This window comes from Pyrus communis, chromosome 12 (assembly GCF_041283825.1).
Source record: "Pyrus communis isolate YQ-2024b chromosome 12, ASM4128382v1, whole genome shotgun sequence".
Taxonomy (NCBI): domain Eukaryota; kingdom Viridiplantae; phylum Streptophyta; class Magnoliopsida; order Rosales; family Rosaceae; genus Pyrus; species Pyrus communis.
Genome location: NC_142576.1, coordinates 10,977,271 through 10,993,700, shown reverse-complemented (window position 1 = coordinate 10,993,700; position 16,430 = coordinate 10,977,271). Strand labels below are relative to the sequence as shown.

General features: G+C 36.7%; 1 protein-coding gene across 1 annotated transcript; it reads left to right on the top strand.

Moving 5' to 3' along the window:
- The first annotated feature begins 159 nt into the window (after positions 1-159).
- On the top strand, positions 160-4,968 carry LOC137744165 (cell division control protein 48 homolog D). The gene is made up of 9 exons (XM_068484034.2): positions 160-369; positions 504-669; positions 1,238-1,466; positions 1,955-2,721; positions 2,837-3,058; positions 3,151-3,222; positions 3,326-3,607; positions 3,979-4,338; positions 4,455-4,968. The coding sequence occupies exons 1-9, from the start codon at positions 341-343 to the stop codon at positions 4,746-4,748; spliced, it is 2,421 nt and encodes an 806-aa protein (XP_068340135.1). The 5' UTR covers positions 160-340; the 3' UTR covers positions 4,749-4,968.
- Positions 4,969-16,430: the final 11,462 nt, after the last annotated feature.

Genomic DNA, 16,430 nt, shown 5'->3' with positions numbered 1-16,430 from the left:
TCCAAAAATCTCATTCTACACTTTTTACAATTGTATTTTTTTTCTAAATATAGAAAGTTTGGAATGTAAATTGAGAATTTTTGAACGTGAATAATAATTCCCAAAAATAAGAAGAGTCACGTTTTATATTCGAGAACCAAAAAAGCAGTAAACCAAAACATTTCTTTCCTAACAAGAAAAGGAGTTAACCTCCCATATAAATATCCAACCCCCAACTCCACAACCCACCAAATTGCTTTCAGCTACTCTTCTGTTCTCTCTTCCAAATCTTCCATCGACTAAACAATCTCAAACTCTCTCTCCCTTCGTCGTCCTTTGGTCTTGTGCTCCGCCTTCCACCATGACGGATAAGGCTGAATCTTCAGACTCGTAAGTCCCCAGATCCCTCTCTAATCCAACTGGGTTCTACTCGATTTCGATCCATATCAATTGTTTTTGCGTTTTTTGTTTTTGGATATTTCTGGGTTTTGATGCGATTGTGGTTTTTTGTTGTTGTTTTGCAGTAAGGGAACGAAAAGGGACTTCAGTACTGCGATCCTCGAGCGCAAGAAGGCTGCGAACCGGCTCGTTGTCGACGATGCTATCAATGACGACAACTCCGTCGTCGCGCTCCACCCGGATACGATGGAGAAACTCCAGCTCTTTCGTGGCGACACCATCTTGATCAAGGTTTGATTTTTCACATCATCTTCTATGATTTCTATGTTCCTTATGTATGCGAAAGCAAACTTTTGGATGGAATTTTACTTGCAAGGGCTTTCTAGTTAGGGTTAATGGAAATTTACGATTTAGGTAGTGATTAAAGGCTGTATTTAATCTGGGTTGATGGGTTTTTCTCTATTTTATTTGGGATCTGAGAACTGGTTTGTGTTCTGCTGTCTGAAGTTTTGGGGTTTTTATTTTTTATCAATTTGCCGGGTTTTGATGGTTACGCCTCTACTTTTTCACTGATTACAACTCAAGAGGTATCTATGGAAAGATTATCCAAATCAATATTGTTTAATGTCTTTTTCCCCGACTTATGCCCCTATTAGAATTAGCTTTTGAGGATATAATATGTATGATTCGCTCGAATTGAAACTATGCATGTGATGTTGTGGTTTGGTTGGCTTTTATTGTCATTGGCTGTTTGGGTACTGCGCTTTGGTATTAGTAGCATGAATGCTCTCCGTTCTGCCTAAGCTTTGGTTTGTAAAGAATCACAACTAATGGTTCGTTTATTTTGTTTGGTCTTTAGGGAAAGAAAAGGAAGGATACCATCTGCATTGCTCTTGCTGATGATACATGTGAAGAACCTAAGATCAGGATGAACAAGGTTGTGAGGAGCAACCTAAGGGTTAGGCTTGGTGATGTTGTTTCTGTTCACCAATGTGCTGATGTCAAGTATGGAAAGCGTGTCCATATTCTGCCTGTGGATGATACTATTGAAGGAGTCACTGGAAATCTGTTTGATGCGTACTTGAAACGTAAGTTTCTGTATTAACCCTTTTTATTCTCAGCTGCAACTGGAGCCTAACATGTGAATATTTCGTATATAGTTACCATATTTTTAAAAAGTTTGCTTTTGTTTGGTTACAGTTAGTGGAACTGTTTATCAATCTTTGGATGCAGATATACATACTATTCCACAAATTGAGAAATAACTGAATCATATTTTTACCTCATTGATACATGGATGCTTAGAAATATGATGTTTCGTTTTTATATATTTGAATCAATAGACAGTGTCGATGTTGAAGAGAATCTTATGACCCATAATTTAACTTACTATGTTTAGATATAATGACTATATGCTTAGGGAAGAGTGTTTGGGTTATATTATGTTTACAAGTTTCGATTAAAATATACTGTAGCTAGTACTGATAGTTGTCAGAACTAACTGATTTTATCAGTAACTGCTGGTTTAATTCTTTGTTCCATTCATTTTTACCTGTTTTCTGGTCTGTTTTTTCAGCTTATTTTCTGGAGGCCTACCGTCCAGTGAGAAAGGGTGATCTCTTCCTTGTGAGAGGAGGAATGAGGAGTGTGGAGTTTAAGGTCATTGAAACTGACCCTCCTGAGTACTGTGTGGTCGCTCCTGACACTGAAATTTTCTGTGAGGGGGAGCCTGTGAAAAGGGAGGATGAGGAGAGATTAAATGAGGTTGGCTATGATGATGTTGGTGGAGTTAGGAAACAGATGGCTCAGATTCGTGAATTAGTGGAGCTGCCACTGAGGCATCCTCAGTTATTTAAATCAATTGGTGTGAAGCCACCAAAGGGTATTCTGCTGTATGGACCTCCTGGATCGGGTAAGACTCTAATTGCCCGAGCTGTGGCTAATGAAACTGGGGCATTCTTTTTCTGCATCAATGGACCAGAAATTATGTCAAAATTGGCTGGAGAGAGTGAAAGCAACCTCAGGAAAGCTTTTGAGGAGGCAGAGAAGAATGCACCATCAATCATCTTCATTGATGAGATTGATTCAATTGCTCCCAAGAGAGAGAAGACGCACGGAGAAGTTGAGAGGAGGATTGTTTCCCAGCTTTTGACACTCATGGATGGGCTTAAATCTCGTGCCCATGTGATTGTTATGGGGGCTACAAATCGTCCGAACAGTATTGATCCAGCTCTCAGAAGGTTTGGAAGATTTGATAGGGAAATAGATATTGGTGTGCCAGATGAAATTGGGCGTCTTGAGGTTGTCCGTATTCATACAAAGAACATGAAGCTTGCTGAAGATGTAATGTCAAATATAATTATTTTCTGTTTTTGACATTATTTTTATTTCAAGTTCGTATCCTTTTCTTCCCTCTTTCAAAACATGGTTACCAATGCTTTTGACTTTTCTTGTACAGGTTGATTTGGAGAAGATAGCTAAGGATACACATGGTTATGTTGGTGCCGATCTAGCTGCTTTGTGTACTGAGGCTGCCCTTCAGTGCATCAGAGAGAAGATGGATGTAATTGACTTGGAAGATGAGGAAATAGATGCGGAGATACTCAATTCAATGGCAGTTACAAACGAGCACTTCAAGACTGCCCTTGGCACAAGCAACCCATCTGCTCTTCGTGAAACAGTAAGTATTTATCTCTTTGCTTCAAGTGACAGAGGTTTTTTTTGTTAGACACCTTATGCATCGAATGGAACCCATAATTTCATGGTTTACAGGTTGTTGAAGTGCCCAATGTTAGTTGGGAAGATATTGGTGGTCTTGAGAATGTTAAGCGTGAACTTCAAGAGGTAATTGAGTTTACTACATGGATTGTTCATTCAAGTTTACTCCATTTATCTCATTTGGCTCTGTTACTTACAGTATCTATCCTTGTATTATTTTGTATTGCAGACTGTTCAGTATCCTGTTGAGCATCCTGAGAAGTTTGAGAAATTTGGAATGTCACCCTCCAAGGGAGTTCTTTTCTATGGCCCTCCTGGATGTGGTAAAACTCTTCTCGCCAAAGCTATTGCCAATGAGTGTCAGGCAAACTTCATCAGTGTCAAGGGACCTGAATTGCTTACCATGTGGTTTGGAGAGAGTGAGGCCAATGTGCGGGAAATTTTTGACAAGGCCCGCGGATCTGCTCCTTGTGTCCTGTTCTTTGATGAACTTGATTCCATTGCTACTCAGGTTTGAGCCTTTCTTTATATAAAATCACTGCTTATTTGTTATTGACACTGGCTTCTATTTGCAAATTGAAATTAACATGTGTAGTTTGAAAAAGGGAAAAATATTTGCTCTGTAATATGACTAAATAGAAGACTCCAAATTCTGTTGCAGAAACTTGAATTATTACTTGCGTTTCATAGGTTATCTGTTGTTAATAGGAGAAAACTTCGCATTTTGTGAAAGTGAAAGAAACTTGAATTTTTAATGCTCCGAAACTTTTGACAAACACGGCAGAGAACTCTTGATAAAAGAACGTTTGCAGTATTTTCCTTTGGGTCATCGTTGATGTGTTTATCTATTTATATGCTTATTGCTTCCATTCCATCTTGCAGAGAGGTAGTAGCGTAGGTGATGCTGGGGGTGCTGCTGATAGGGTTTTGAACCAACTCCTCACAGAAATGGATGGAATGACTGCAAAGAAAACTGTTTTCATTATCGGTGCCACCAACAGACCTGATATCATAGACCCTGCACTTTTGCGTCCAGGCCGCCTGGATCAGTTGATTTACATTCCTCTCCCTGATGAGGAGTCCCGTTTTCAAATATTCAAGTCTTGCTTGAGGAAGTCTCCAGTTTCCAAAGATGTGGACATCAGAGCCCTTGCTAAGTACACCCAAGGATTTAGTGGTGCTGATATAACAGAAATATGCCAGCGTGCTTGCAAATATGCCATTAGAGAGAATATTGAGAAGGTATATGATATTGCACTGCTCTTATACTTGCTGCACTTTTTTGTCCCTGGGAGAAATGGATTTTTTTTTTTTGTCTGTGTTCATTTCTGAATAACCGTTATATTTTAATCTTGCAGGATCTTGAGAAGGAGAGGAGGAGAAACGAGAATCCTGAGGCAATGGAGGAGGATGTTGAGGATGAAATTGCAGAGATCAAGGCTGCTCATTTTGAGGAGTCGATGAAGTATGCTCGCAGGAGTGTTAGCGATGCTGATATCCGCAAATACCAGGCATTTGCGCAGACATTGCAGCAGTCGAGAGGGTTTGGAACAGAGTTCAGGTTTGCAGACAATCCTACTGGCACAACTGTTGCATCCGACCCTTTTGCAACTGCTGCTGCTGGGGCAGATGAAGATGACCTTTACAGTTAGGATGGTTTTCGTTAAGCAGCGTCTTTTTCGTGCTTGAATTTTAACTGTTGCATTTTGTATTTTCCGTCGATGACGTGGTAGAATCGTTGAATTGTCCATTTAATCGTTGTTGTACCCAAAGAAGCCTTGGGGTTTCCGGCCATTGGCACCCCTGGATAATACGAAGTTAAAAACAGTTGATTATTTTATAAGATTAATGGACAACTTAAAAAATCATAAAGTTTTGTTTCAGATTGTTAGATGCTAGTTTTGTTTTTGGTCATATGTTTTCATATGCAGGTCAGCTCTGTGTGGTGATTGTCAAGGAGATGTTTGGGTGTATACACTCGAATGATTAGAGTATATGCTAGCTTTTCAAACCAATTTTACGCAGGGCCTTGTTGCACTGATTAGTTCGGACGGGCATGGTGCACGAAGCCCTCCGAGAAACCGTTCCCGTGTCCAAATCAATTTGTTGTCATATCATCCCTTGTGGAATCTCGAACTGCAGGAACCGAGCTCATTCACTGAAAGAGGATGAGTCAACCATGATTAACACTGTACAGTGGTGGTATCATCCCCTGTGGAATCTCGAATTGTAGGAACCGAGCTTCTTTTCCTGTACACTTGTACAATGATTTTTTGTAAACTTTAGCAGCTTTTTTTCTCGAGAACTGTTATTGATACTCTAAGGAAGTCGTTCATCTCTAGTGGAACAAAAAAATTGGAATGAGCTGAGTTGTATATACCTTGCTGTTTTGATATGTAGGATTAGTTGTAGTTTCAATTGATATTTCTTAGGGAAGAAGAAAATAGAGATTAATATGAAACCTTCTATCGAGGACAGAGAGATGGTGTTAATTTTTAAATCTCCAATTACTTTATGATCTTTCCTTTTCTTTTAAGGGTTTTTATCACAAATGGTCCTTGAGATTGATCAAACTCATCATTTTGGTCCCTCATTTTCAAAATTAATCAAAGTCTTTCCTCACATTCACTACCGCACATCAATTGGGTTATTCCGTTAATTATTCTGTTAGTTTGTATGTGGGATCCATTGAAATGGTCACACATGAATTACACAAAATAAGGGTTTTTATCGCAAATGATCCCTTACATTGATCCAACTCCTTATTTTGGTCCCCGGGTTAAAAAATCGATAAAATTAGCCCTTGACTTTCAATACTGCACGTTAATTTAATAATTCCGTTAAAGTTTCATCAATATTTTTTGTCTCACTAAGCCACTCATATGGTGCCACGTGGATTAACTACAAGAAACTCTTTTTTTTTTTTTAAGATTTAAAACTAAAAGTAAAATAAGAAACTAAAAACCAAAATTAAAACAAAAAAAAAGTCATCGTCATCTTCATCAAGGTACACTAAAAAAGGAAAGGAAGGCACCATGACACCACTAAAGTACTTGCTCTCCTGAACTCATTCCTTACTCTCTCTAGTTGGTTATAATCCTATCAAATTTGAATTGGACTTGGATTCGATTTTATCGAATTAGATGGACTTTTTTTTCAATTGGGGTTGTGGGATGCGAGACAAATGCCAGCACAAAATACTCGTTTGTTGGTTTGCTCTTAAAAAGTAGGACCATATCAGCACCCAAACGAAAAATATTGATGAAATTTTAACGGAATGACTAAATTGATGTGCGGTAGTGAAAGTTAGGGACCAAATTTATTAATTTTTGAAACTCAGGGACCAAAATGAGAAGTTGTGTTAGATCCCACATCGCCCAGGGGAGAGGATCCTCTATGCCTTATATGTACATGCCTATCGCCATATAGCATGAGGCCTTTTGAGAGCTTACTGGCTTCGGGTTCCATCGGAACTCGTGCGAGAGCAATCCTAAGATGGGTGACCCACTGGAAAGTTCTTGTATGATTTCCTAGAAACAAAATCGTGAGGGCATGGTCGGGACCGAAAGAGGACAATATTGTGCTATGGCGTAGTCGAGCCCGGGATGTGGTGGAGCTCGGGTCGGAATGTGACAATTTGATATCAGAGCCAATCCTGGCCATAAGTGTGTCGACGAGGATGTTGGGCCCTTAAAGGGGGTGGATTGTTAGATCCCGCATCGCCCAGGATAGAGGATCCTCTATGCCTTATATGTATATGTAGGGGTGGTTTTGGTACATTACCGCACCAAAACTTCTATACCAATTACCATACCAAATATTTGGTAGGGCAAAATCTATTACCATTACCATACCAAATTTTCGGTATACCGAATATCGGTATACCAAATAGTTTGGTTGGTATGATATGCCAACGGTAATTGCCACTTTGTTTTACGCCACTTAGTTTGCCCCAAAATCTAATATTTTTTTAATTAATGTAGAAGTGTAAAAAATATAGAAAAATATATAAACGCTCATAATGACAAGCTTTACAACTTTCATGAAAAGCTTAACTTTGAAATTCACCATTATAATCATATAAATCATAAATCAAAATTTAACCGTTGATTGTTGTTTACATTTACACTTCATTTTTCTCATCAAATTTTATTTTTTTCGGATTTTCATTTTTGAAAACATGATTTATTAGAGGATGCAGGAAGATGAACGGTTTGGATTGTTAATATTATGTTCAAAGTTTTACGATTAGTGAAAATATTGCTTGATGTTTATAAAGTTTCTACAAACTATATGACATCGACTCATATTTCAGTTAATCGTAAATATCGAAACGTGATATCAAAGATCTGAACCGTTCATCTTCTTACATCCGCCAGATGATCATGTTTTCAAAAAAGAAAAATTTTAAATGAAATTCAATAAGAAGAATAAAGCGTGAATGACAATCAAGAGTTAAATATAAATTTAAAGTTTATGGATTATAGTGTTGGATTTTGAAGCTGACTTCTTCATGAAAGTTGTAAAGCTTGTCACTATGAGTGATTGTATTTTTTTTTTTAATTTACATTTTTTACACTTCTACAATAATTATTATTAATTTTATTAATTTTTCCCTCAAATAATTATATGAATAAATACATAATATAATATTAATAATATTGATAGGTATGGTATACCATCGGTTTTGGTTTTGGATACCAATACCGTACCGAAACAGTATGGTACGGTACGGTACCGTTAGCAATTGGTACAAAATTTTGGTAATAATTTGGTATGGTAACTTGGTAAAAATTTTGGTAAAAATTTGGTAGGGCGGTTGGTATGGTAACTTGGTAAAAATTTTCACTCCTATGTACATGCCCACCTTCATATAGCACGAGGCCTTTGGGAGCTTATTGGCTTCGGGTTCCATCAGAACTCCGAAGTTAAGCAAGTTCGCGCGAGAGAAATCCTAGGATGGGTGACCCACTGGGAAGTTCTCGTGTGAGTTCCCAGAAATAAAGTCATGAGGGTGTGGTCGAGACCTAAAGCAGACAATAGTGCTACGGCAGAGTCGAGCCTGGGATATGGTGGAGCTCGAGCCAAGATGCGACAAGTTGGATCAATGTCAAGGACTATTTGCAATAAAAATCCTTATTTTGTGTAATCCACGTGTCACCATTTCACTGGATTTGTGGGTCCCACATACAAACTAAATGAACATTTGACAAAATCTTAACGGAATGACCAAATTGATGTGAGGTAGTGAATGTCAGAGACGACATTGATTGATTTTGAAAGTGAGGAACCAAAATGATGAGTTTGATCAATCTCAGAAACCATTTGTGATAAAAAAACTCTTTCTTTAATTTGCTTGGCAACACGTTAAGCGCAAGTACAAATAGAAAATTATGATTCTTTTTTTTTTGACCATAAGATGACACAATTGCAACTAGAGATAAAGTTATAAATGCTATAATTTTTATTTTTATTTTTTTTAAAGAAACCTTAACTGGTAAATATTCACTCGTTGGAGATGTTACTAGCATTTCATAATATTTTACAACAACTTAATCTTACAATGCATTGCGTAACATTTAGATAACAAGGTAATATTATCAAATAAATAAAAATAACACACAAATAAAATATACTAAATGAGACTGATATACATGGATATTGATAACTTTATGGGTCCAGCATGGTTCACCATCAATTTCACCGATATTATCCTAACTTAACCACCTATTCTTAGGTGTTGGTTTTATAGCCAAAGGCCTTAGTGATATTAGGAGTGGAAACTCCTATTTCTTAACTGTATATTATTTTGTATCACTAGTAGGAAAAATAGCTTGCGTGACGAGATTTTGCACGACGAACAATATTTCGTCGCACAAGAGGTACTTGCACGATGGAAAAACAGTGTTGTTGCACATAAAAGACAGGAAAGGACAAAAAAAAAAAAAAATTTGTGCGACGAAAATCTTCATCACGCAATAATACTTTGCACAACAAACAATAGTTGTTGTCGCACAAAGTCATCAAGAAAATGTGGGGTAATTTTGTTTGGCGTGAAAACCTTGCGCGACGAAAAGTGGACCTTTGCGCGATAAGGTTTCGTTGCGCAAGTTGCTGTCAGTTTTCACTCAGACCATCACTACAGGTGAATCAGAGGAATCAATACTCCATTTATTATAAATGTTTGCGTGACAAAGCCTTCGTCGTGCAAAGACCCTATTCTTCCTATAAATATGCGTTTCTTCTGTCCTTATTTTTCACAATTTTGTTCGTGTTGGGATGGAGGATAAAAACAAGGATCATAGCGTGCCTGCTGCTAACCCGAATGATTTAAGGTAACATTTTGAGTTCAGGCATGCGATTGCTATAGCCATGCGGAATAATTATCCTATTGCTGAGTGACATTCTTGGAAATATGTGCCCGAGAATGCGAAGAAGGCAGTGATGGATGAATTATTAGTAAGTATAATGTTGATGGATCAATAGTTTATTTTGTGAAATTTTTTGTTTTATGTTGGAATTAATTATTTGCATATATGTGTAACAATGTAAGTATACTCTTGATGATGATACGAACATAAAGTTGATGTTGATGGAGGATGCGTTGGAGGGAGATTACAATCAATGGCATTATGAAGTCGAGCGGAATGGAGAACAATATTTAAATTGAAGGTTTTTTCTATCAGTTATGTATTTGGACTTAATTAGACATTAATTCCTGTTTGCTTTTTCAAAATAAATGAATGGATTAAGGTATTAATTATTTTTAGAATAAATATTTAAGGTATTAATTATTTTTAGATTAAATATTTAAGGTAGAAATTATTTTTAGAATAAATATTTAACTGAATATTTGTTTGTAATTATAAAGTCTACGTAAACATAGATATCTATGTTTACATAAACTTTATAATTACAATCATTCTGCTCGTCATTACATATATTGCACGACGTTATTTTTGTCGCGCAAGACAACTTTGCGCGACAAACAATAGCTATCGTCGCGCAAAGTACGGTCAGATTATGTTCAAACGTTCCCATTTATTGCACATTTATGATGCGTTTTGCGCAACAAACATAGGTATTTGCTCGACGAATGGCTTCGTCGTGCAAAGGGATCCTAGTGCTATATAAACACCGTTTCAAAACCCTAATTTAAAATAAAAAAAAAATTGTTTCAAAAGAATGGCTGATTATGGAGAAGGTTCTGGCAGAAAGAAACTTGTAGTGTGATCAGAGAGGTATCGACAGAAGCAAGTGTCGTACTTTGAAGACAAAAGTATGGCTTATGCGTACGCCAAATTTAGGTATGACATTGGGAGTTTGGTGGGAATGTTCTGCCGAGTTTGAATCTTGAAAAAAGGTCTCTGAGGAGTTGAAGAAGTCCATGCTGGGGAAGTTATCAGTAAGTTTGTAGTAAATAATGAATAATTATTTTGTTAAAATGTAATATTTTTTAAATTACTAATTTATTGTAATTGGCATTAATGTAGGTTCATTGGGATGTTGATGAAACTGATGAAAAGCAATGGAAGTACGTGGATGGGCTTTTCAAGCAGAGTTTTCGATAGTGGAAGTTCAATATGTTGCGGGCGAAGGAGGATTGAAGTTGAATTATAATTTTTTTGTTTGAAATAAGATTTTGTGAACTTTATATTTATTTTAATTAATAAATTTATGTTATGTGGATAAGTATTAATATTTAAATTAATTATGATTTGTATTTGGGGATAATAAATTAGTTTTGTTAATTAATTTAATGTTTAATTCGGTTTGAGTTTTTTATTTATATTAAAATAAAAATTTACATTACATAAAAATAAAACTGAAAAACATAAAAAAAAAATTTTAAAAAATGTGTATTTTGCTAGACGAATTTTGTTGTACAATTTGTTTAAAATAATAAATTATAAAGTAAATGAAAAAAATTGTAACCTTGCGCAACGATACATTGTTTGTCGCTCAAAGGGTATTTGCGCGGCGAACATGTTTTTAGTCGTGCAAAGGGTATTTGTAGGACGAAGAAGGTGTTCATCACGCAAAATCATTCGTCCCAAAGTTAACTTTATAATCTGGATTCAGTAGTGCAGAGGAAAACTGTAGTAAAACTGAAGATTTTGCCTCTGCACTCATCCCCTTCGTTTTTCTTCAATTTGACATCCGTCATTTTCATGTTCTCTCACTTTCATCATCTAATACTCCCTCCATCTTCTTCTTTAGGTTGATCAAGCCGTCTCGATATGTTTGGTAAGCGTTTTTTTTTGTTAGGGTAAAAGTATTAATGTAAATTCAAACTAGCGCCATGAATTTCGTTGTTTATAGGGATATTGTGTGTGATTGGCGATTGGTGGAGAACGATTGAGAAGGTATTTTCTTCATTTTATTTATTTTTAAAATAAAATTAATAAAATTATGTTGTTATGTTTATATTGTGTTGTAAAATTATATTTATATTAAGTTGTTAAATTTGTGCATGACGTACAAATATGTGTTATGATGTACGGAGTTAATTGTAATTAACTTCGTGCTTGTTTTCTTTTTTTTTTTAAGTAAAACTTAGTTTCCCGTTCGAGGATTAGTTGGATTTTGTGCATGGATGCGAAAGGATGAATGCAGTCCAATTGATTCTTGAATTGTCCCATTATTTGGAAAGTTTGGGAATGCACAATTATGGAGCGTAGTTTATGGTTGAAGGATTAGGTTTCGGTTGTGGAGATTTTGGTGTTATCTCTGTACGTTCTTCGGGTGGCTCATAGGTATTTCATATCTACGTCATCCATCTGAAGAACTATATCGAGATGCTGCCGAAATTCATCCACGTCAAAATCTAATCTAATGTAGCTGTAACTTACGTGACATAACTATGCATTCCTGAATGGGATAGGGCCCTTGGTGGAGGCACAAGGTGACACTATCATTTGTATGAAGTTGTTGTGATTGTTGTACTGTTATTATGGTTGCAGTAATTATGAACATGACGTGGATACAGAACCCGAATAGATGCGTGGACGAATACTTGGATGGAATCGATGATTTTATTGACTTTGCACATACACACAACCCCAGGTGCAACTAGAATTCGGTGTCCTTGTAGGTGGTGTAAGAACACATTAAGGGAGACTTTTGAAAATGTTCGATTTCATTTAGCAAGGAATGGAATGGTTGAGACCTATAATACTTGGAACCATCATGGGGAACAATTAAACAATGCTTCGTCTTCAAACACCACAAGAGTGGACAATGTTGAAACTATTGTGGATCCTAATAAACAAGTCATGGATACTATAAATGATGCTTTTCCATTTGCATCGACAAACACCAATGGACAGTGCAACATTCGAACAATATGAAAAACTATTAAAAAATACCAACCAAGAGTTATACCCAGGGTGCAAGAGCTTTTCGAGTTATGAAAAAATTCATGCTTGCAAAAAAATTTGTATTTTATTCTACAAAGAGAATAAAGCATTGGATAAATGCCTTGTATGCAATGAGTCAAGGTTCAAAATGACATCTCAGAATATAACGACTAAGATCCCACAAAAAGTCATGCGTTATCTGTCCCTGAAACTTAGGTTGCAGCGATTGTATATGTCAACGCATACAACCACCGACATGAGATGGTATAAGGAAAAACGGGTAGACAACAATGTGATGAGGCATCCAACAGATGTGGAGGCATGGAAAGAGTTCGATTGAACATTCATCGAGTTTTCTGCTGATCTCTGGAATGTTAGATTGGGACTTGCCACTGGTGGATTCAATCTGTTCGGGGTTTTAAACTAACACCGCAGCACTTAGCCGATTTTCGTATTCCCATATAATTTTCCGCCTTGGAAATGCATGAAAAAGGAATACATGACGGTGATTCTTTTGATAACTGAGGATCCTGGTAGGTCAATCGATGTTTACTTAAGGCCATTGGTTGATGAGCTAAAGGATTTATGGACAAATGGTGTGCGCACATATGACAAGCACATTGGGAAGATGTTCACTTTGCGGGCAATAGTTATGTGGATTGTGAATGATTTTCCGGCATATGCAATGGTTTTTGGATGGAGCACTAAGGGTTATATGGCATGCCCTGTATGCAAGGATGATGTAATATCTAGTTGACATGCTAAAAAAGTTTGTTACCTTGGTCATTGGAGATGGTTGCCATGGGACCACGAGTGGCGGGAAAAGGATAAAGAGTTCGACGGGAAAACAGAGCATCGCCTCATACTTATAAAATGGTCCGGTGATCAGATTTTGGAACAGCTTAACAGTTTGGATTTTGCTCCGTTCGGGAAAACAGTGAGTAGGACCAGACCTTCTACACATATGAACTAGATGCATAAGCCTATATTTTTTGAGCTCCTGTATTGGTCGAAACTAAAATTGAGATACAACCTCGACGTTATGCATGTTGAGAAAAATGTATTTGACACATTGGTAGGCACCATTCTAGATATCGAGGGCAAGACAAAAGACACGATCAAAACTCGTCATGATTTGGAAACGATGGGTATACAGAAGGGTTTATGATGAATAGAGACAATGATAAAGCCAGAAGGGATCTTACGTTTTTTTTTTCCATGAAACCGAATGACAAAAGAGTTTTTAAAGTTTGTAAAGTTTCTCGATGGGTATGCTTTTAATATCGCGCGTTGCGTGAATGTTGACGGGGGTAAATTTGCTGGATTGAGGATCCATAACTGCCATATGTTTATGCAACGCCTACTTTCTGTGGGTATTCAACACCTATTGCCGGAAGATATTGTGAAGCCAATCATGTTGTTGTCCGGAGTTTTTTCCCAACTGACAGCAAGAACGTTGTGAAAGACGAACATTAATCAGTTGCACCATGACATTGTCCAAGTCTTATGCAAGTTTGAGATGATATTCCCTCTAGCTTTCTTCATAAGTATGATACACGTGATGGTTCACTTGCCCGAAGAGGCATAGCTTACTGGTCCTGTCAACTATCGTTGAATATATCCAATAGAAAGGTATATAATCCTCATCATTTGTTTATGCATCATTAACCCACACTTACTAATTTGTATTGTATCATTTTATTTTGGCAGGTTTCTCAAGGAGCTGAAAAAAATGTACACAACAGGGTGAAGCCCGAATGATCAATTATAGAGGCTTGCGTTCAATATGAGTCGCTTACCTTTTTATGGAATGTATTTAAAAAATGTGCAAACGAATTTTAGTCGTCCTCAGCACAATAATGATAGGGGTGTGAGAAAGGAGAAACTTTCTATTTTTGCCCAATGCGCAAAACCCTTTGGAGATCCTACACGAGGCGAGTCGTTTTCCAAAAATGACGTAGAGCTAACGCATTGGTTCGTATTGAACAATTGTGACAAGATAATGGCATACCTAGATGAGCATGAAGAGATGATGAAGCGAGAACATCCATCACATTTCTATGCCAAGAAACATCGATAATTGTTTCCACAGTGGTTTGTCGAATATGTATTTGTGATATATATTGTAGTATTTAATTTTCTCAAACTAACAGGTGTATGTTTTTGTATAATCTTAGGTGAATAAATTGAAAGCATCGAATTCCCCCACTTACAGTGAAGAGTTATATAACTATACGTTCGGCCTAATTTGCGCTAAATTGTTCTCTGGTTGCCATGTTAATGGCGTCAAGTTTTTGGGGACTACACGAGATGACAAGTTGTGTATGAAAAACAGCGATGTCCATGTCCTAGGTGGTGGCGAAAGTATGGACATTGATTTCTATGGCAAACTAACAACTGTCGTGCAATTGCTTCACAAAGATCGATACCAAGTGATGATGTTAAGTGTCGATGGCTTGATACAAACCCAAATAGGCAAGGAAGTGTTAAAATCAACCATGGTTTACTATCTGTGAATACTAACAGAACTTGGTATGATGACGACTCTTACATTTTGGCAAACTTGGCAAAATAGATTGTGTATCCAAATTACCCTAAAGCCGGAAGAGGTTGGAAAGTTGTTCAGAAAATGGATCAGAGGAACGTGTATGCTATATCAAAACAAGACCCTACTAACAACGACGTTGACAAGTCACTGACCAACGTTTAGAATCTTCAATGGAAAAATGATGCGGAAACACTTTGAGATACAAATCTTATCCAAGAATCGTTTCAGATACACGGAGTGGCTTTCATCGAAATATCGATTTAGTCAATTACAATTGACCTAGGTAATATTCCACGATACGATTATGCAGCGAGCCCGAACGATGACAGTGACATACCTATCAAGGAAGAGGATTGGGAGACCGAAAGTGATGATAGGGACGATACGAAAGTTATTATAATTCGGATGATGAATAATGCAATTTATTTGTGACTTGCTATGTAAAACATATTAAATGATTTTTTTTGTAATTTAATTATCTTATGTTATAAATAAATTGTTTTTATTTGAATAAATATAAATATAAAATTAAATTTTTACCTCATTGCGCGACGATTAATTTCCCTTTCGTCATGCAAAGAGCATAAAAATTTGACTTTCTGGTGGGCATGAAAATAATTTCATGAAAATTTGAATTTTTTGTGCGACGAATATCTTTTGTTCATCGCGCAAGAACCTCAGGATTAAATTGAAATCGCAAACACTTTCCCTACACCTTTTCCTCTCTGTAAACTCTCTCCTTCCGACAGCCATCTCCCTCAACTCTCCCACATACTCTTTTTTCCTCCTTCGACCGCCCTCTCTCTTCCTCCTCCGACATCCCTTTATCTTCCTTCGATGATAGCCCTATCTCTCTGAGGTAATTTTCAATTTACTTAACTCTAGTAAATTTAAGAATTAGGGTTCTAATGTCCTTCGATTTTTATAATTAATTGATTTCTGGTTGCTCGAAATCTATTGCTTTGGATATAGGTTATAATCTGCTTTGATAATTGCTTTGATTTTTACAATTGATGTTTATACACATAATCTATCGACTGCAAATTCATGGTAAGAGTGAGAGGGTAGTATGACAAAGTCAGTGCTATTTATAACATCTGCTTGTTGAAGAGCAACACACTGTTGTTTGGAAATTTAAATTAATGGGTTGTGCTTGTTGAATAGTTATGCTTTGTTACTATTGAAAGAGGTTGTGACAAATTTATGGATTGAATACCTGCAACAATTTAATTAGTTATCAACGACATGCTTTAGTAAGGCCTTGAAAACCACATATATATGAACATGCAGTCAAGGGAAAATTAGGTGACATCTTTGGAATCTGATTATATAGAAGGGTGACAGAAGGGGTGACAGAAGCTCTTATCATGTGAATATTAACTAGAAAGCAACAGGATGAAATACTTAATTGCTTTTCTAGTCATGTT

Excerpts from the sequence above, each read along its gene's own strand:
- LOC137744165 (XM_068484034.2), top strand. The coding sequence starts at position 341 with ATGACGGATAAGGCTGAATCTTCAGACTC. Across the intron at positions 2,722-2,836 it reads ACATGAAGCTTGCTGAAGAT|GTTGATTTGGAGAAGATAGC; the intron begins GTAATGTCAAAT and ends TTTCTTGTACAG. Across the intron at positions 3,608-3,978 it reads TTGATTCCATTGCTACTCAG|AGAGGTAGTAGCGTAGGTGA; the intron begins GTTTGAGCCTTT and ends TCCATCTTGCAG.